This window comes from Cryptomeria japonica, chromosome 6 (assembly GCF_030272615.1).
Source record: "Cryptomeria japonica chromosome 6, Sugi_1.0, whole genome shotgun sequence".
Classification (NCBI taxonomy): Eukaryota; Viridiplantae; Streptophyta; class Pinopsida; order Cupressales; family Cupressaceae; genus Cryptomeria; species Cryptomeria japonica.
In genome coordinates this window covers 132,389,420-132,410,614 of record NC_081410.1, presented here as the reverse complement: position 1 = coordinate 132,410,614, position 21,195 = coordinate 132,389,420, and the positions used below count along the sequence as shown (strand labels likewise).

Below are 21,195 nucleotides of genomic sequence, written 5' to 3'. Positions count from 1 at the left end.
ATTACTTTAATATCGAGTTTGTGAATTTCAAATCTATAATGGTATTGTTTTTGTTTGGTGGAATATCATGACAATTTCGAAGATAAATATTTTTTTAAAGATTAATTAATGAGGATTCTATTGGGGGCCTTACCCCTTAACCGTGAGGTTGTTCAAATGACACACATCCCATAGAGTTCATTTGTGGGGATATCACTTTCTCTAACTCTCCACCAATCGGTTATAGTGTTGCCGTTACAATCCCTTACTTTTTTTGTGCTTGTAGAGCTTGAATGTCTAGTCCTCCTTGTATATCCTCCTATAGGGCATCCTCCTTATCACTCCATTGCCCTCCAATGTCATATGGGGGCCCATTGCATACACTCTTGACTTACGCTAGACTACCACTTCAACACACCATTTTAGAACTACTCTGTCTATGGGGAGATTTGAACGTTGGTCTCCAACATGAGAACCAAGTAATCTTACTAATTGGTCACCATACTAGAGAGAAATCTTGAGAATATGCATGGGATTTTTTTTTTCAAAGGGTCTTTACAAGCCTTTGCCTCTCCACGAGGCATTGTCCTTTTTAAAATCTTTCAAACTCACTAATGCAAACCGTGCCTATTTGGATAATTTACATTCCTAAACATAATGTGACTAAGTTCTTAGGTAATAAGTCATAGCTTGTTTTTGTTTATTTGCTCTTAATAATTATTTAGAAAATCTACCTATTCCTACCTTTACACTAAGTCGTGAATTGAGGAGAGTTATTGGATGGGATTGAGACTTGTTTGATTAAGAAGAATACATGCCTTGTCTTTGTGCTTGTATCTCCAAGTTCACAAGGTCGATTGCGCCATCTCTGTGAAATGAAATATTCAAGTGATAACTTAATATTAATTAATTAAATTAAATAATAACAATACAATGAAATATTATTAAATGTCACTTTATAATGCTCTCCAAATATGATTAATATTAAAGTCGTTCAAGTCGGCCTAATATTCTAGATGCTTGTTGGAGTTCTTTATATGGAGGCTAGATGGAGCAAGTAAAGCATGGATTTGATAAATGTTCGGTGATTTCTAGAGACGAAAGCTAGAGATGAAAGCCTTGAGGAGTGGATTTGCGGCTCAACTAAATTTGTGAAGTCACAAATTTGTAGATAAGTTTTATTAGTGTTAATATTGTATTTGTTTTAGAGAGTATAATTTTGAGTTTTGAAAAAAAAAAAGATAATTCATATTATTCTGTGAGTTAGCTGTTTGGTTTGTTATTAATTGTGGCAAAATAAGGCTAGGTCCCATGGAGGAGAGTTGCTGAGATATTTTAGGAATATTTTAAAGCTAGTAGTCCCATGAATTTTGTATTGGAGTTCACCTAAAAAATTTAAGCTCTTAAATTTAAGGATGTTAAGCAGTAGTAGATCAACTTAAGTTTAAACTCTTAAATTCAGACAAATTGATAGTAAATAAATTTAGTTTTTTCTTTAAAATTCATATGATTGAAAAGTAGATAAAATATTCTTTAATTGATGAGACAATTTCTAACTCTAGCCCCATCCTATTTTCATTATTGATCACCTGTTCTTTATTGGCGTGTATAAGAGTTGTAGCCATTCAAATAATATTTCTGGCGGGATAAAGTATTGACGTTCCAGGAGAATATATTTTGGGCGATTAGATGTCACAGCCGCAACCATTACAAATGCGAATTCTTCATTTACTGTCGGAGGCCTCAATCCGGATTAGAGACTTACGGATATAGGTTCTGATTGCTCTTTTTGGGTGCGAACATTCACCTCGAGCTTTCAATACCCGGGGGAATACAAGTCCGCATCTGTTCTGCCTAAGGACTCGCTTTTGACAAAGCCGTGAGTATTTGGCTGAGCATAACAGATCAGTCTGTACTTAATCTTCTGAGCAATCAGTAAACAAGTTCACAAACTTCTGGGGCGACTCCATATATTCCTGGAGGAACAAAGTTATTGATTCAGCGGTGTGTGATGGTTTATGGTGAAACTTGAGGAATTGAATCTATGCACTGGGTAATTTCTATTTTGTAATAGCTAGCGACTTATAACGTGTTCCAAATCGTTTGCAATCCAAGGCCACCGGTGCGATCTATTTCTGCAAATTAAGGACAGGTTCTAAAATTGCTCCCGAATATTAATATTCTGGTACATATTGTTATTGTTCCATTTCTTCCGAATATTGTTGTATTTTTCTGAGTTCTTCTGAGCAGTATTTATGACAGAAACACTGTAGTTTACATTCAAACTGAATTTCTGATATTTTAAGTTGTATGTTTGAAATTGAGACTCTGAGATCTGAAAACTAATTATTTCTGGTTTGTAATCACCACTGACATTATTATTTGAGGGAAATATTGTTATATATATCTAGTATCCCTGGTAAGGGATATTTCAATCTCTAAGTTATGTAGAAAGCATTTGAACAAATATCAAACACTTTTGGTTTAATAATTTTGGATACATAGAGTATTGTGGGATCCATAGTTGTAATCACACCCTTTACCAAGATTGTTTTAATAGAACCTACAGATTTTTCCTTTAAAATATTAGATTCATTGGAAGCAACTTGTACAATAGTTGCCAAAATATGTTTTGGTAAACTTAAATATTTCTTGAATGGTGATGGCTTTGTGATATTGTTAGAGGTCCTGCCTAAAATTTCCTCGTGCCAAAGGTAACGAATCACCATCTACATTCTCACAAAAGCCTAAGCCCTAAAGATTGCCTTTGGGCCCTTGTTTGTGTTCAATTTAGCCATAGACATTGTGGGTTTATTCTTTAGAAGGGCTTTAAAAAAGTTGTTTTGGGATTGGATTTTTTGAACAAGTTGTTATCATAAGGAAAGGAATTAGCATTCTATCTATGGGAAAAGTAGCTGGAAAATGGGTGTTGCATTCGAGCTTTTTAACTTGTCTAGAAGGTTGACTTATGAAGTATTAGGTCAAGTTCTCAATTTGGCTATCATGGAATAATATGAATGATGTGGAAGTTGACCTAGACTTATTTCTAGCACAAAGCATCAACATCCAAGTTGTCTTTCTCAAGGTCAATTCCATTTCTAGTTATGGAATGTAATTTTCTACATAAAATCTCTTTTATAGCATATGCAACTTTAAATTTGTTAAGATTTATCTTTTATTTGTAAGTACTACTTTTCATTTTTATATGTGTTTACTTTGATCAGCTTCAAATTGTACAAATCAAATTTTTAGCGAGGAATATGTTTCCAAATTCTTCACTCTTTCAGTTCCTCCATCCCTCTCAACCCTACCATGAGAAAAGGGAGGGGTGCTTGGCCAAGATAAAAAAACTCTCAACCCCCTTCTGGTTCCATTTTGAGTTTGGGAGCCAATGATAACAACTCTTTCAAATCAATATCTTGTTACAACATCCCTTGTGAGGTGAGGGCATAGGACATAGTGGCAATGGAAAATCGATAACATGTCAATCTAGTCATTTACTTTGAATCATCACCGTTTTAATTTGCATTAGCATCCAAGTCAGAAGGAGATATGGAGCTTCGTTGGTGAGAATCTTTTATTAGTAAGTATCCTTGTCATATTTTATTGTGTTTACTTTGATAGCTCCAAATCGATCAAATTCTTAGTGCAGACTCTGGATTAAATTTCCAAATTCTTCATTTGTTTAATTCCTCAATTTCTCTTTAGATTCTTCAGCATTTTAGATAGCTTCTATATGTGAGCCAAATTCCACCAGTACCATACAAATGGTGTCATATCACTGCAAGTGATAGACATACTCTTTAAAAAATATCATTAAGATTGTTGTGCAACACATCATTACCTCTAGTTCCCTGTCATTACACACATTCTATAGGGTTTCAAATTAACTCTTTGTGCTGTCAATCACATTGGTCTTTTAGTCCACATATTTTTAACGCTCTTGCCATGTAAATAACATGTGCTCTTTGTAATACTTTTTAGTCAATTTAGTAATATTTTGGGTTGTTAAGGACACGAACATGTTGTAGCGGGTTGAATTTATAATAAAGTGGCTTGGGCTTCAATTTAGTGGTGATTTGGATCCTAGGTTGATTTATGTTGTCTAATTATGTTAACTAGTTTACTCCCTCTATTCCCTCTATATTCGGGCAACACGGGTAAGGTTCCCCACTATCATCTTTTGTGAGTGAATATAAGACTCTAAAGTTCCAAAGTAGATTCAGTATGACATGAACTGTTATGAATTTTATATTTTATGAATCAAGCTCTATAAGGCTTTTTGATGATATGGCTAAGGTATGAATCTTGTTATATATCATAATATTTCTAGTGGCTGTTGTTTCGTTAGTAAGGTGGGTGGCACATCCATTCATTCACTAGACATCCAATCCTATGTGTTCATTTCTTTGTTGGATGGGGCATATGCAGTTTCTTATAATGCTTCTTGGTTGAATACAAGTGCCAACCTTGTGGACTTTGCCTTTTCGGGGTATATGACTATTAGTATTGTGGTTCAGCTTGCAACATTAGATCATTGGAAATCATTCACAGCAAACAAAATTCTTTCATAACAATTAGGGAAAAACCAAAAATTATTATAATGTGTCATTGTTGCACCCAACTTGAATGCATCTATTTTGATTGTTATTCTTTATGTACTTTTTTGATAAGGGTACCCAGAGTTTGATAATATTGTTTATTTGCCAGTTTTCACACTATCACTTTTTTACTGCTTCGGTAATTAGCATTGAGTTACTTTCCACTTAAATTTTCGTCAGCCCATTTCTTTAGGTGGTCATATTCCTTCTATGACAGCCATTGCTTCTTCCTATTATTTATATTAAGTTCCAAATGAACTGAAAGCATCAACAAAAGTTGTCCGTCATCATCTTTAAAATGCCCCTCGTGCTGATCATGGATTTTCTCTTGTGGCTTTATCAAAATTTGAGCTCAATTCAATTTCTACATGTTTCTTATATACATCATTAGGCTTTATCGGCCAATTCCCACCAAACCCATTATAGTGTAGATGGTTATTTTTTATGAATGCTTTAGTATTTTGTAAAAAATTGTCAATTATTCTTTCTATGTCTGTTGAATTAATAATTTTAATGTGAGAGTGGTTTTTATTTATTTTTATAAATGTTGTAATGTTGGCTATAACTGGTTTTTTAATCTTTTCAAATGAAACTTTTTTAAATACTTATAGTTTGTTCCAAATATATTAAAATTTGTAATCGTTCATTTGGAATTTTACAGGAGATCTATGAAAATTGTTAGATACAGCAATGGCAGGCCAGTCTGATCCTCAACTGTCACTATTCTCCGCAGGAGAGGCAAGCTCTCCATTCTCCATGTAGAAATCTCTCTTTTTTTTTTAATCTTCTAATATTTTAACTAGTTATATATAGTCTTTACAAGAACAATTATTAAAAAAATAAATGAGGGTTTTGTTGGTGATTGGGTGCAGGTTGAATTTCTCGCAGAGGATGAGATGACAAATATTATTCCTAATGTTCGGATGGATGCTTTGAATATGATTTGTGTATCTTCATTGCCCATTGGTTCTAATTACTTAAAAATGACTGAAAATTAGTTTATATCATTCTTCTTTGGATTTTTTATATTCCACTTATTGTATTTTCCTTGATTAAGTAATTTGACTTTCAGCTATAGGAGAAGCATTTTATATTGACAAACTGCATGTGCAGGGAGATTTTGGTCCTTTTCGCCCACAAATACCTGTCAAAGTTCCACTATGGCTGGCCATTGCACTAAAGAAACGTGGCAAGTGTAGAATACAATCACCAGATTGGATGTGTGTTGGTAGGCCTAGCCAATCTTTGCTCTTGATAGAGAAAATATGTATTTCACTAATGTACAGCACAAATACGAAATTCAGTTTTTTTTTACGTGGTTAAAAACATTTTAGTTTGTTAATTGTTTGACTACAAAATGCCTGCAATGAATTATTTATAAACTAATGGTCTACTTGATTTTCACAAATTACGCAGAGTGATGTTCCTGCACTAACTTCAATTTTAAATATGCTACCCTTATGTGTTGAGGCTACAATATTTAAGTTCTATATAGTTATTAGAAACAACACAAATGGATGAAAAAGTAATGTTTGGTGCGATGAGACCTTGTGTACTATTTTTTCTTTTTTTTAAACATTTTTGAATTTTTCTTGGGCAAAGGTAGGGCTCTAGGTGGCAATTATCCTTTGATTTACCAGTAGACATAAATGGGTAAGGAGATGAGTGATTCTCAATGTAGTAATCTTTAATTATTTGGTCCCATAAGAAAGTGGACCTTAAAAAACCTATCCTAGGCTTCATATCAGTTTAAGACAGTAGGCAAATTCCTTGGTGTCTAGAAATGAGTTCCAACTTCTATAATGCAAAGTCTCTTTGATCAGCTTGATGGTAATTTTCAGACCATGGGAGATATGGGAGCTTGACGATAACATGGGATAAATTATTTAATTTATAAATGCATGAATTTTGTAGAGAAAAACATAAGAATTCAGGATGATGGGAAGATCAATATGATCCAGGCATTCACGATGAGCTCACAAGTCTGTCTTTATGCATGTGAGAGTAGGAGTGCCTGAAGGAAATAAGCTAACATAAACCGAGCACTTGGAGAGGGAAAATGACTTCACAATCTGCAGTTTGAGAATGTGTATACCGTTTGTAAGTGTGCATTTGTATACTGACATAAAGTACCAAGAAAACTGGAAAAACTGCAACAGCCTAAAGAAAACACTTCATTTTGCTAATATCAAATTACTGTCAAGTTATAAAATTCAAAACATGTTAAATAGATAATGTGAAACTGTTTAACATTCATCAAATCTTCAGAATGGGCAGATGAAGGAGCTGGCTTAACGTAGGTATGTTTGCTGTTGCGCCAAAAGCTTGAGTTATCAACGCCCGCTACAAACGCCAAACTTACCTAGATCCATGGGAGGCGGTTCAGCCATGTTGCAAACCGCGAAGGAAGTGCTGACCACCAAGTCAACAATCTCCCCCTCAGCACCGACTAGGACTAAGGGTTCCGCACCGACGGAATGAAGGAGACCTCCTAGGATTCAAACCTGTGACCCAAGGCTCTGATACCAATTGTAGGTATGTTTGCTGTTGCGCCAAAAGCTTGAGCTATCAACATCCGCTACAAACGCCAGTCTTACCCAAATCCACGGGTGGCGGTTAAGCCATGTCGTGAACCTTGAAGGAGGTGCTGACCACCAAGTCAACACTTAAAAACTCAGAATAAGCTTTAACCTCTGCAAGAAAGGAAGATTGAAAACATTTCTTTTTAATTGGAATGACAACACATGCTAAGCGATTTGGCCAAGTTTCTTGTTTGGTTTTGGATTCAGTAATTCACACCAATTTTTTTTCCCAAGTTCAGTATGTCTGGTTTTGGAAATACACACACATACACATATATATGTACACACATACACGCACATACACGCACACCTCCGTGTTTGTGTGGGGTTGTGTACATACATACACACACATACATACATACATACATACATACATACATACACACATCATGCATACATGTGAAGTCAAATAGGCATTAATGGAAGTGATGTCCTCCATCTGATGACATGGGACAACATGCATATAATAAGAATCGCACGGGTATGGTGGGACTAGGGATGGTCATAGGGCATGACATCCTTGTCCATGAACAGCAGAAATTTACAATTCTCATGGAAAAATAGATGCCTATGTTGCCATAAAAGACCTCATGACCCCTCCATTGGAAATACATGCACTATCTTGGAGGGACAACAAAGAGGAAGGCGGAGAATGTAAAAACTGTGTGGAAAGAGAGAGGGAGAAAGGGCCTGAAAGGGAACAACTACAAGAGAGATGAGTTGGATGGAAGATGGGAGGAAGAAAAGTGTGAAGGGCAACAAGACAAAGGCATATCAACACACCATTAAAAATGCCAAGATATTGGATGCCATTAGTCTAGGTTGATCTTCTTCTTCTAGTTGTTTTATATTGCTGTTATCATTTAAAATCAAGCAAAGATTGTTAACACACCTTCTTGTAGATGCTGCAACTTGGGGTAGGAATGTTGTTTGGGGTTGCCATGAAAATCAACCCCCTGCTTTTATTTGAATTCTTTAAAATAAAATTAATATCTTTAAATTTTGTTTTTTAAATTATGTCAATTTGTTTTTTACATTTTTGTAGAGTCGAAAATTGCATACCACTTTGCAATTCCACCTACACTTTTGTAGCCACATTAGTGTCCATTTCCCTAGTATCTAAGTAGGCTCATTTCAGACCTTGCATCAACCTTTTCCTTCTCAAGATGCTCAGGACACCTTTCTAGCAGCTACCTTTCAGCGTTAGTTTTGAATTAACCATGTGATTCTTTTGCTGCCTGTCGTTTTTGAGCGTGATAGGTCTAGACACTAGCACACCATGTAGACATCCGCGCATTGCCCAAACATCCTACAACATCTTAATGCTTGAATGTTGGTTTTGAGTGTTTTGACACTTGCCACCTGCCCAGGTCGATGGAAACGACTCAAATTCTTCCAAAATGAATCGCTAGCCTCTTCTTTCCCTCCTTTTCTCTCTTTTAAATCCATCTTTTCACTTCTAGTAGGCTCTTCCTGGTTCTCTCTTGGTTCTTTTAGCAATCTTTGGTGCTCTCTCAGCTCTCACAACTTTCTCTTGCTCTCTCTCATTTGCTACATCAATCTTTAGCTTGCTACAACAGTCTTTGCATCCCTCTTGGCTTTCTCAAGCCTTGCTGGTAACATCTTTCTCACGTCTTTTAGCAACTTGGGATTTATCACATCCCTTATCTATTTGATCATTTATCATTCTATCTATTTAACTTTTTGATCTATCTATTTGGCTGTCAGTGGAAGTGGAAACACCAAAGCAAGGGTTTGACTTAGGCAAACCCCTATACAGCCCCAATATTTTTCTTTTTCTTGTGTGTAGGTTTATTAGAAGCATTTGAACGTGGGAGGGTTTGCTTATGCTTTATTCATTTCATTTATATTCATTTTTGTTTATATATATTATCTGGTATTTGCTGTCACGTTTCTAACTTCTAGGTTTTGTTGGTTAATCAAAATGTAGGGTTGGGTTTTTGTGTTTCCGAGTCTTTGTTGTTCGCGGTTCGTACGAGACTATAGTGTGCCACGCAAACGTCTATGCATCACGTTGGCATCTTTGACCAAGGTGCTCAGATTTGGACCAAGGTGCTCAGATTTGGACCAAAGACTCTTTGTCGTTTGCTCTTTCCATTTCTGTAATTAGATATCTTCACCATTTTTACTAGTTGGGGATATTTGAATTTATGTTGTGAAATTGACTCTCAAGGGAACTTAATCTCCTTTCTAGAGGGTAAGATTAACGGCATCACAATTTTCTTTTGCATTCTTTCGTGAACCGATGAGGTCACAAACAGGGGACATCATCCTTGATATAATCATTCAACAATAACAACCCCATGGGTTTGAACCTTGATGGCAAGAACAACACCACCACAACTTAACCATCACACAATGCCAATATCAGCAATTTTCATTTGTATTCTAAAATTTGATAATTTTAAATGTTTAAATTAAATTTTAATTGTAATATATTTATTATTATATACTAATTTTTTTAAATTTAAATTTAAATATATTTATATTGTAATAATATAATGTTTTAAAAAATTTACAATAATGTATTCAAAATTAACATATTATTGTTTTATTTTTATTAATTTATTATTTATATTTAAAAAAAAATCAAATTTATTGGTGGCAACTTTAATGATAATTTTTTTTTTGAATTTTTTGTCTTTGTTTAATTTAATACGAATTTTGTTGTCCTCGAACACGAACATGAACTCAAGCCTTGTGATAGGTTTAAGGCTTCCACGGTCCATAATTTAATGCAAAAAGAGTCTACGAAAACCTTTGAAAATATTTTTATTGCATTGATTTTTGGATTGCACATGATGAAGATTTGTTTAGATTATAGATTGGAGTTCCTTACACAGATAATTAAGCACAAAAGATATCAAATAGGTTGAACATAGGAGAACATTAATTAGATTTTAATTTATCTAATTAAATATTATAATTAATAAATAGTTAGGTGTTGTGAACTAGCTGTTAGAAACTAACCATTAACTAGTTGCACCAGCTAATTAATTAATCAAACCTATAATTAAGCAATTCATTATTTTAATTAGTAAACCTTCATTCTATTTGACAACTGTTATATCGCCATGGCTCCATCTCCCAGCTTTACGATTACTTACTATGATAAGAAAAAGGCTTAAAACTTGGAGTGATACTTTATGGACACTTGTCAGGTAAGATTTAGCTGTAGATTGTTTTTGAATATTCTTCAAGCAAAACTATTAGCTTCTTAGTCAAGATCTATAGTAGGAGATCCAACATCGAAAGGAATTTGAAGATACTTAAGGCTGCAATTCTTGATCCCTTAGATTGTTTGGCCTTGTGAACGTCATTAAAATCATTCATTCATCCTGTATAAGATCAGAAGGTAATGCATCTATTTTATCCCTCAACTCATGTTTGAGGAATTTAACTCTCCATCAAATTTGGATATGGCACAATTGTCCTACACAATCACAAGGTGTTTAAAAATGAAGAATAGATTCTTTTAGGATTGTAAGAAGGTTTGAATCAGCTGTTTAGCTGGTTCGGTTTTGCATGCCTTGGGATTTTTTAATTGGACAAAGCATGTTGAGGTGTCAGCGAAAGTGCATGGAGTGAATACCATAAATGGAACTGGAGGCCGAGGGTAGGGCACGGATAGTTGGGGAGGAGTTAGCAGTTTTAAGGACAACCACAATTGAGAGAGAGGCATATTAAGAGTGACAGTACCTTGGTGGGTGTAAGATTGAGCATTAGTGGATATGGGGGAGACGGCTGATGTGTATGGAAGTAGGGCTGGTTTAGAGGTTTAGAGAAATGCAGGGTCTTTTCTGAGCCAAAATGAATATTACATTCCTGATTATAAAATGATGTCCAACATGGTTTTTTTAGCAGTAATGATAGAAGATGGGTGAGAGTGAGGTGTTACTGGGAAAGCAGTGGCATGTTCTTCATCTTGCACAAAAATGGCTTGGGGAGGGCTGGCAATATGCTCTTCATGTTGGCTCTTTTCTTTTTTGTGATATGCTGCACATATAATGCTGAAGGATTAAATGCCATCTGTTTTCTCTGGTTATACCTCAGGCCTGATATATAGGACTATTTGAGGTTCTGGTAGTTCTCATAAGGTTCATATTATTTATAAAAGTAAATGTTTTATTGAGTGAGAATGTACAATACAAAGATTAGAACTGGACCTGGAGGAAAAGAACTGTGGATCAGAATAATGAATCCTTTACAGCAAGAGGAGGATAATCATCTGCATTAGTTTTGTTCTCCACAGGGACATTCCTGTCCTTGGATTGCACTAACAATGCCAGTGTGCTGATTAATGCATTTGACATGAGGGTTATGTGCACTTTTATTTCTGATCTTTCTTACACGTGCTGAAGATGGGTACAAAATAATGTCTTAGATGACCTTTTTATCTGCAAGATGGTTCAGCTTTCTAGGTATGTGCTGCTAGTTAATCTGTTCAAAACTTTGCAAAATCTTGGTAACTTGATTTAGCAAAAGTTGAAGCTGGATAGTCTCAACCACCTGTTACTAGAGAAGCATTGGATTATCTGTTTGGAGTCCCCTTACAAAGAGAGTTTTAACTTTTTTCAGTTTTCCTTTAGCTATCAGTAGAAGTCTAAGTATAGCGGCTAGAAGTGAGAGTGCTGATAAATTCTAAAAGATTCTACCTTTCAAAGAGATGTGCTTCAGCTTTGATGTACACGTTCTGATTTTGTTTCCATTCAAAGTGAACTTTGACATTTTCAAAAACTTTGCAGTTCTCTCCTGTCCATATAAACCACATAAACAAATAAGGGATTGAAGACCATAAAAGATTGATAAGATTTTTGTCTTTTAGAGAGCTGCTATAGGATTTGCTCCAATGCTTAGTGCATGTTTCTAAATTCAATCTGTATTTGAAGGGAACTCCAAATTTAAAAGAAAGAGAGATCCAGACCAAGGAAGTTTCTTCACATTCAAAAAGCAGGTGGGCTTGAGTTTCACAATATTTAAAACATCTCAAACAAATGTAAGTTCTCAAGATGCCTCTTTGGATAAGATTTCTCTTGCAAGTTGCAAGAGTCTTGTTCTGCGAGATTAACCGCTAGAACACTTTTATTTTAGGAGTAATGCTGTGGCCCCAAATACTATTCAGATCTCGGCAAGAGATTCACCTTTGTGGATATAATGGGTTCCGACCCTAATAGGGTAGCTGCCAGTGGAGTTGGATTTTTCCCAAATTAGACACCCCCACTGTCTAGATCAGGTGGAATAATGCCTATAAATTGCTTCTGGACCAAAGATGTGGGCAAGTTTTGTGATTTCAAGTTGGTTTGTGGACAAGAGAAGACCCCCCCAGGCATGAAGAAGTTTAAGAGTTTGTTTTTAAGTGAAGCTCTTCCAAAAATGTGATGTTTCGTCCATTTCTTGCGTACGGAGAGATCTGGTCTTCAATATCCCAGTAGACTTGACAATTAACAACTAGATTTTAGAAACACCCATTTTTTGGTGAATGACATTGAACAAAGTCGTGCTTTGATTGCCTTCACCACACTTATCAGCTAGAAGGTGCTTGCAAAGGTTTATTGGAGGTTTATTAAAGTTCAAACAATTTTAGCCCCAAGAGCATTACTCATAGTGATAGTAGATCAGATACCCAGATCCCCTTGAGACTTTTCTTTAGTCACTTGACTCAAATTGGGATTTCTTCCTCAATGCTTACTTCCTTGCCATTAAAATTTCCTGATGCTCTTGTCTAATTCTTGAAGAATTGAGACATGAGCATGGTAAATAAGGAGTCTAGAAGTTGCAGATTTTATCAGAATAAACTGCTTATCAATCTTTTCCATCAATTGAGGAGAAAAAACCTGCAAATTCTAGATTCCTGGTGTTGGAGCCCTTCATGAAGCCGAGTCATATGAGATTTGAGCCTCAAGATTTGGTCTTCTTGTTTGACATTTTCATGTATTCTCTCTCATGTATGAGTCTTATTGGGAGATTCACGCTATGAGATCTCTTCATTTTCTCCAAGCCTGTGCAAGCGGAAGTGTTTTGATCTTTCAGAATTGAGATGCAACTTGATCCAATTTTTAAGATTAGTTTTCAGTCTGGAATTTTTAACCTCCCATTTGCTTGAGCATCTCAAGAGGGATGCTAGGCTTTCCAGCTGTGTTCAACTTCTGCCGTAAATTTATTCAAGTGAACCTGAACAGGGTTGTATTTGAAGAGGTTCTTTTTACTACTTCAGGGTTGTTTTGGCTTGTGATCTGAAGTGTTGAAAGCTGTCAACGATACAGGGGAAAGAGGTGAGATTATCTTTTTGGACTAGAAACCTGTCAAGTCTCTCAGAAATGAAGTGATACTCTGCTCTTCTCTCAGGTCATCAATATTTTCCATTAGTGGGTTTGATATCTTGGTGTTCAACCAGAGACATTATATCCTCAACATGCTCATTACAAGGATCTCTTATTTTAGAACCGCCTCTTTTTTAAGCAGGGAAAAAGAAAAAGAACGCAATCTATTGCTAAGAACATATTGGATGGTTTGTTTTCCCCAATTAAGCATAACAGCCAACATTGTTTTTTGGCCACAAGAGAGTTTGGGACATAGATATTCAAATAAGTGAGAGTCATTGCTCACTTTGATCACCTTCAATCTTGGTGAGAATGTTTCCCAAGCAATTAGAAGGCCTGAGAACCCCACCAGAGCCTCCCCTGACATTGATGACTTCAATTTTAGGTTTGTTACAAATTAATCTCCTGGTATTAGTAGCACCCTTTTGATTTAACATAGTCTTTTGAATTCCTATTAATTAAGGGCATTGATTTTTTATTAGATACCTGGGGTAATTTCTTTAAAGGGCACCTTCCAGGCACCAACAATTCCATGAGAGCAATACCAATTTTGTAGGATTTCCTACTTTTGGAGAAACCCTCTAGACTTGATTGTCTTGGCTACTACATATTTCTTTGCTTCTTCATATTTCAGTCCATGTGCAACTGATTTGTTTTTGTGCGTGAGCATGAAAATGTCTCATTGAGGTAGCAGATGATTTTACTGACCTCTGGACTTATCTCTCTGGCTGGTAATTTTAATCCTATTACTTAAAGCTATAGGTTAGTGCTAACTGATACTATATTTACCTTGCAAATCCTTAGCTGCTTGTTCGTATTAATATTATATAATATTTAGTATAATAATGTTTAGTCCTCTTGCAAGGGTCGAATATTTTTAGTTACCTGGGAAATTCCTTTCGGGTAAGGTCATGTTGTGGTATATTTTTTATAGCTTACTCTTTATCTTTTTTTACATGCGAGCTTGAAGCATTCAGGGGTGCTTCTATTGTAAATTGTGTTAAATTGTTTAAATATTGGAAGAACTAACTAATTTATTGCTTGTATAGAGAGGTTGACACAAGTTCTAGATTCTGAGCGCGAAGCTCCCAGAGAATTTGAACCATTGCCATTCCATTACGTGGAAATATCAAGACTGCTTTTTGACTAGTATGTACTACGAGTAAGACCCATTATGCAGTTTTTAAGTTCCCTAGTCTCTTGTTTTGATTCAAAAATTATGTGAAGACACTAGTCTATTCAATTTCTTTTGTTTATGTTCCCGTTTACTAAACAAGTTACTTATTGGTTTTAGTGCACGCGATGACATACCAGATATCTACCTAGTAAGTTCTTTGATCTTAATTTTTACATCATTTTATAAACAAAATAAACTATTCTAAATTACAAATTTCAGATGGAGTTTTCAATGCAACCGTTTGGAATCTCTACATGGTTGCAGGTCAGGTCATTATTAGAGGATATTAGGGATGTAAGATTTCACAAGGTCGAGACTGGTTTAGAGTTAATTAATTCAAGAAATCATGGAATGAAGGTAATGCATTCTATTTCTATGTGCTTGAAACATTCCAAATGAGAAAACTAAAATAAATGCTTTCCATTTCATTTCGCCCTTAAATTCAAACATTGGAAACACTGGCAGTTAAAAAACCTTTCTGCAATGGAGGTAAATCTAGTACGCCCGTTTATGGTGAGAGCTTTTCAAGCTTTCGATAAGCATGATTCTGGAGATCAACAAGGCTTAGATGGAAACAGCCAACCTACATCTACAGACCGGGGCAAAAGAGTAAGTATACTTGCGCATGTGTATTGTATGAGGTGGACAGAATAGTATTTTTGTGTTTTGAAGTGCTCATTTGAGGTTTAGAATTAAGATTTAAGTGGTTAAGTTTTTTATCGAATATTGAATTTTTTTGTTCTATAAACAACTAGTTTTGTTATCCAAAATTTTAATGTGGCTTGTACAGCGTATGCTTCGACCTCGGTAGACACTCCAGATGTTACTGCTAACCCACAGATTCTCAGGTAGAAAATTCAAGAATGACTACAGTTTGTACCATGGAATATGCTAATGTTATCCTCATAACATATGTAATTTGAAAAATCTTACAAGGCATTAATAATATGCATTTCGAGCAGGCAAATACAACAGTATTCTGTCTCAGTAAAGACTAAAAGTTGCCTTGTATACAATGAAAGCTAACAGTTTGGTAGTGCACCCTTTGTTGATAGTGGCTTCTGTTTAAAATTTCAATTTTGTCTTTAATTTCTTCTAGGACTAATAAGTGAATTGACTACGCATATATAAATGTTAAAAGAGCTATTTTGAATTCTGATACTTCAACAATTGAAAAATGTTTTCTTTTGTTTTTGGTATTGGATCACATAGAAATTGATGATTTATGTAGTCAGGCCAAAAAATTATTGAGATGTTTATCTTCCCCACCAAAAAACATTTGTATTATATGTTTTGTTGCTGCTTTTCACTCCACAACGTGGGAGATGTGGATTGACCATAAAAGCAATATGGTTCGTTTCTACTCCAAAGAACTTGGAGACCTGTATTACTTCGGTTATTTTAAATTTTATCTTATTTTTCAATGTTTTCTATATAGCTCAACTTGGGCCTTCCTGGTTTATCATTTGCTCAACTTTTAATGATTCAACTCTCACGCATGCTTTTTAAAAACCTTAGCTTTTTAAAAACCATCATAAGGTTTTTAAACTAGTTATATAATTGTCTTTGTTTGCTTTTGTTATCAAATGAAGTTTCCATAATTGTGATGTATTGAGTCGATTTTATATTATTTCGAATCCTTGCTATCTTGTCTGGTCCAAGTTTTATGTAAGAAATTGTGACATTTTGTTTTCAAGAGATTTGATTCCTTCACTATTTGATGTGTTGTGCCTAACTCGAAATTCTCACAATACTTGTCATTACTTGGAACATGTGCCTTTTTAAATTATCAAAACATGGGTGCAATTAAGTTGAGGTTATGTAACAATCACATGGAGGTCTGGTAGGTTGTTAAGTACATAACTTTCCTATAGAAGTTGGATTTGATTGTTGGTTTGAAAAGGGATGTCTCTTTTTGTATTGTCTTAGGTTTTGTGTTTGACCTTTGTTCTATTTTAGGTTGAGTTTGCAATTTAAAGCCTTGTCTATTGCAATTTGATCTTTATGCAGAAATTGAATCTTGCTTAGTGTGTACCTTTGATTTATTTTTCACTTATTGATATGTGTTTGTTTTGTTCCTTTTGCTCTTTGAACTTGCCAGATTACTATTATGTGACAAGGGGATATGTCCACTTAAGTCAACCTTCATAAATATTTGTTAAAGATAGACAAACATCAAGTACCCTAGAATAATATATGCAAACTTGTTATTCCTTTTAATACTTCAAGCTAGAGTGTTTTGCTATTCCTTTTGCTCTTTGAATGTTTCTAAGATGTTAGGATGTGTAATGGTTGCAAATGAATGTCAAATGGAAAAATATGTGCATAAATATGGTTTGAGATGGCAAAATTGAATTTGAAATTAAGGGTCAAGTTTGCGACCTTGAAAATAACCTTGGTGAATGTTTTTGTGTATGGAGTCATAATTAGTTGATAGGCTATATTATGTGGGGAAACCCCATTGGATTTTCCTCCTGTTTGACGTCAGGAAGATTTTTCAATTGTTCATACTTTCTTTTCATCAGTTTTTGTTCATCCTTTTTCACATGTCATGATTTGTTTGAGGCAGTTTTAAATTTAGATTAAATGCACAATAAATATGATGCAATAGGGAAGGTATTGCTTCCAACGACTTCGGCAAAAGGAACACTTAGAGATATGACATCAGAGAGTCTTGAGCTTAGAAAGCTGACGAGAACATGGGCATTAAAAATGAGTGTACACCTAAATGGTTAAGAAAACACCCAATTTGTATATGTGTAGCTTTTAAACTAAAGCAAGTGAAATAAATAAATTATTAAAGGAAATCATTTTTTTAAAATTTATGATTTCGTTTTGTTGTTCACTTGCCACACATCGACATCCATCTCTCATTAAAAAACCCTACTCTATTACCAAATGAAGACTTTGAATTTGATTATTTTCTTTAAATCAATTCAATAATAATTTATACAATAGGAAAAAAAATTACTTCATGAGAGAGAATACCACAACTCAGAAATTAGTACAATTAAAACATTCGAAATTATTTCTAAAATAGCATAATTTTTGAATATTTGATTATCTAAAAAAAAAAAAGGTAAAAATGAGGCACATATTTTTATAGATGTCTTATATTCCTATAATAATATTAAATAGAGTATAAACAATAATGCATCATGCAGCGTGTTATGCCCTCCATACCTAACCCCATCGGTTTCCTTGTCTTGAAAATATGGGTCCCCTTTCCTTTGCTTTTTGTAGTTTTTGCTTTTTGCACTTCGGATCTACTTTTTGAAATGTAAAGAATCAGGAGAGATCCTTAATAGGTTTAAAGAATTCAAATCACTAACAGAGAACTACTCAGGAAACAAAATTAAAACCTTAAGAACTAATAATGGGGGGAATACACATTAGAATTATTTAAAGAGTTTTGTAAAAATTCAGGGATTAAGAGGGAGTTAACAATACCTTACAACCCTCAACAAAATGGGATAGCAGAAAGAAAAAATAGGACAATCGTTGAAGCTGCCAAAGCTATGATTCTTGATCAAAATCTAAATATCAATCTTTGGGCAGAAGCAACTAGCACTGCTGTATATATTCAAAACAGATGTCCTCACTCTCATCTTGAAGATAAGACCCTTGAGGAAGTTTTTACTAAATCAAAACCGGATATAAGCCACCTTAGGATTTTTGGATGCCCTGTCTATATTCATGTACCTAAGGAGAAAAGATTAAAATTAGAGCCTTCTGGAAAAAAGGGGAATTTTTGTAGGACATAGTGAAACCTCCAAAGCCTACATGATATATATACCTGGTCAAAAGAATATTGAACTAAGTAGGGATGTGATCTTTGAAGAAAACTTAGCCTTCAAAAGAGCCCAAAGCTCACTAGACCTTGACGTCTATATCCCCACCCCTAGCTTAGATAGAGATCCTACTCCTGAGCTTAGATAGAAAGTAGGTCCTTTGCTTTGTTTTGTGTTCTACCTCGGAGTTCCAAGGTGGGCTCTTTGTTTCCTGTCTTTTGTCTAGACTTTGAAACTCTGGAATCTCGAGGTCTTGCCTTGTTTTTTTCGTTGAAGCCTCAGAATCTCGAAATTCTGAGTTCTTCGTGTTTTGTCGCCCGTTTGTTTGTGAACCCGAAGTTGTTTTGTGTTTTACCTTGGAACTTTGCAATTCTGAAATCTCGAGGTGCCTTGCTTGATGTTGAGCCACACCCCGGAGTCTCGAGGTGCCCTGCTTGATGTTGAGCCACACCTCGGAGTCTCGAGGTGCCCTGCTTGATGTTGAGCCACACCCCGGAGTCTCGAGGTGTGTTCGTTCTTTTTTTGTCTGTCATCTAGGAAGTTCAAAACCCTAAACTCTTGAGGTTGTGTTTAAGGCGGTTGTACGAACGACCTATGGGGAGGTATAAATAGGGAAAATGAACTTTTCAAAGTTCATTTGTGCATTCAAGCTTTCCAGTTTTTTAGTTTTGACCTCTTGAGTTCGTGCCTCTGCGTTGCTTGTTTCATGTGTTTCCTTTCACCAGGTTGATGGATTTTTTTCTATCTTGTGTGTGTGTGTGTGTTCTCTCTCTCTCTCTCTCTCTCTCTCTCTTCTTTTCTTTTTCTTTTTCTTCTTTTTGCTTGTTTGTTTTGCCTGTAACAACCTCGGAACTTCGGATTTCGAAGTTGTTCCCTTAAGCCACTTTTTCACCCCAGAACCTTGGAGTTCCGAACTCCTTTTTGACCTTCAACTAAGTCCACCTCGGAACTTCTGAACTCCGAAGTCACGCGAACCGTTCTAACCACTTAACCTTTGAACCTCGGAACTTTGGAGTTTGGAGCTTTGTGGTTTTATCTTATCCTAACCTCAGAATTCTGAAGCTAGTTGTCTTTAAAGGGGCGTTCCACCTTGGAACCTCGGAGTCCCGAAGTGGGTGATAAAATTGATGTTTTGACTATATGATAAGTTAATTTTTGGTTCTTTCTTGCAGATTAGAGTGATTGAATGGACCCAACATCCAACAAGAAGGCTAAAGATCTAGATAAGCTACTTATAACAATGAAGTATCACTACCGGGACCAAACTTATGCTTCTAAATTGGAAGATCAGATCAAATGGGTAACTGATATTGAAGTAGGCCATGTAGAGTTGGAAGATATTAGAACACAATTGGACAAACCAAGGTTGGATGCTCCTTATAGGAGGATCAAGAGGCAGGGCTAGTGGAGGCAACAATTTTTCTACAATCTTTACAAGCCCCAGAGCTCATTATGACTATTGCACAATTCTATGATGCGGGCACCAAGAAATGTGTAGATGACAAAGGTCGGACAATGATACATTTTTCAGCAAACATGCTAGGTTTGGTATTTGGTATTCCTATTAGTGATGAAGTGTTGTTGACTACTGAGGTGGAGGCTGCAGAGGTTTGGGATAACGATACAGCTTCCTGTAAGAGACATATGAATGAACATTGGCTGGAAGAAGAGAGAAAGACAAGTTTAAAGGCAAGTGATATTCTAAGAGCCGATTTCAAAGAGCCACACCGAGACTTGATAATCATGTTGAGCAAGGTCTTCGGTAAACTAGATTGTCGATATTTTCACCCATGGATGTTCCAGTTTATGACCACCATTTTGATTGGGAAACAATATTATGATTGGGCCCAAATATTATGAAATAACATACATAATCAATTGATCAATGTGCATAAAATGAAGAAGTTCTTCTTTACTTTTTATGTTATCTGGATAGCTGCTCGGGCAAGTAAGTTTTTGGGACTACAAACAGAAGGTCAACTTGGGGATGAAGAAGGGCAGAAGAAGGTATGAGAGTATTACACTCAACTCCCTCTAAGTAAGGCAAAAACACATTTTAAGAGGATAAATGATGCTTTCCTCTTCCCTGTTATCACAAAGCTCATAGGTGATGAAGGTTATAAAATAAGCCTAGAGGCAATGACAGTAATAAAGGAATAGGGATGTTGGTTTCTCCAGAATCAATGTTCTACATATATCAAAGTTAGTGGCTTTTACAGGAAATCCCATGCTGCTGCCTAGGTATTGTAATAACGGGGTGATACTTTTGGAGTATGTCAGGCAGATGGTCAGGTTGCAATCATTACTATCTTCAAAGCACAAAATAGGTGTTGATTTCTTTGTAACAATTGGTTATTTTTCTTGTTCAAAAATTCAAGTGGCTAAGGCAGCTGAGCAGGAGTTATAGGGCTTACATTTGAAATAATTGAATTATGCTCGAGAATACTATGATCCATATGGTAAATTGAAGCAAATGATGCCAAAAGTATATGAGGGACATAAACCTAAGTTGGAAGACTTCTGGGCTAACCTTTAGGATGATTTTGAAGTTAGGGAGAAGAGTTATTCTCGGCTCACTATAGCACAAATAAGAGATTTTGAAACAGAGACAAATCTTCCTAAAGAATTGAGGGATGATGGTGAGCTATTAGACCTAACATACAAAGAGCAAAGAATTGATAAGAAGCCCCTTTCCCCAATAAGATGGTTGGGACATGAAGAAGT

General features: G+C 35.5%; 1 protein-coding gene across 4 annotated transcripts; it reads left to right on the top strand.

The window, feature by feature from the left end:
• Positions 1-1,602: 1,602 nt before the first annotated feature.
• LOC131044235 (DNA replication complex GINS protein PSF2) lies at positions 1,603-15,933 on the top strand. Of its 4 annotated transcripts, none has more exons than XM_057977519.2 (9): positions 1,603-2,164; positions 5,242-5,318; positions 5,453-5,527; positions 5,694-5,808; positions 14,553-14,652; positions 14,798-14,828; positions 14,945-15,037; positions 15,146-15,289; positions 15,471-15,933. In XM_057977519.2, exons 2-9 carry the CDS (start codon positions 5,271-5,273, stop codon positions 15,489-15,491), a joined length of 627 nt encoding a protein of 208 aa, XP_057833502.1. In that variant the 5' UTR covers positions 1,603-2,164; positions 5,242-5,270; the 3' UTR covers positions 15,492-15,933. The 4 variants fall into 4 exon arrangements, with proteins under 4 accessions (XP_057833502.1, XP_057833501.1, XP_057833504.1 ...); XM_057977518.2 differs by having other exon boundaries at positions 1,604-2,131; XM_057977521.2 differs by having other exon boundaries at positions 1,605-2,131; positions 5,242-5,338.
• The last annotated feature ends 5,262 nt before the right edge of the window (positions 15,934-21,195 follow it).

Excerpts from the sequence above, each read along its gene's own strand:
- LOC131044235 (XM_057977519.2), top strand. The coding sequence starts at position 5,271 with ATGGCAGGCCAGTCTGATCCTCAACTGTCACTATTCTCCGCAGGAGAG. Across the intron at positions 14,653-14,797 it reads TCAAGACTGCTTTTTGACTA|TGCACGCGATGACATACCAG; the intron begins GTATGTACTACG and ends TATTGGTTTTAG. Across the intron at positions 14,829-14,944 it reads ACATACCAGATATCTACCTA|GTCAGGTCATTATTAGAGGA; the intron begins GTAAGTTCTTTG and ends ACATGGTTGCAG.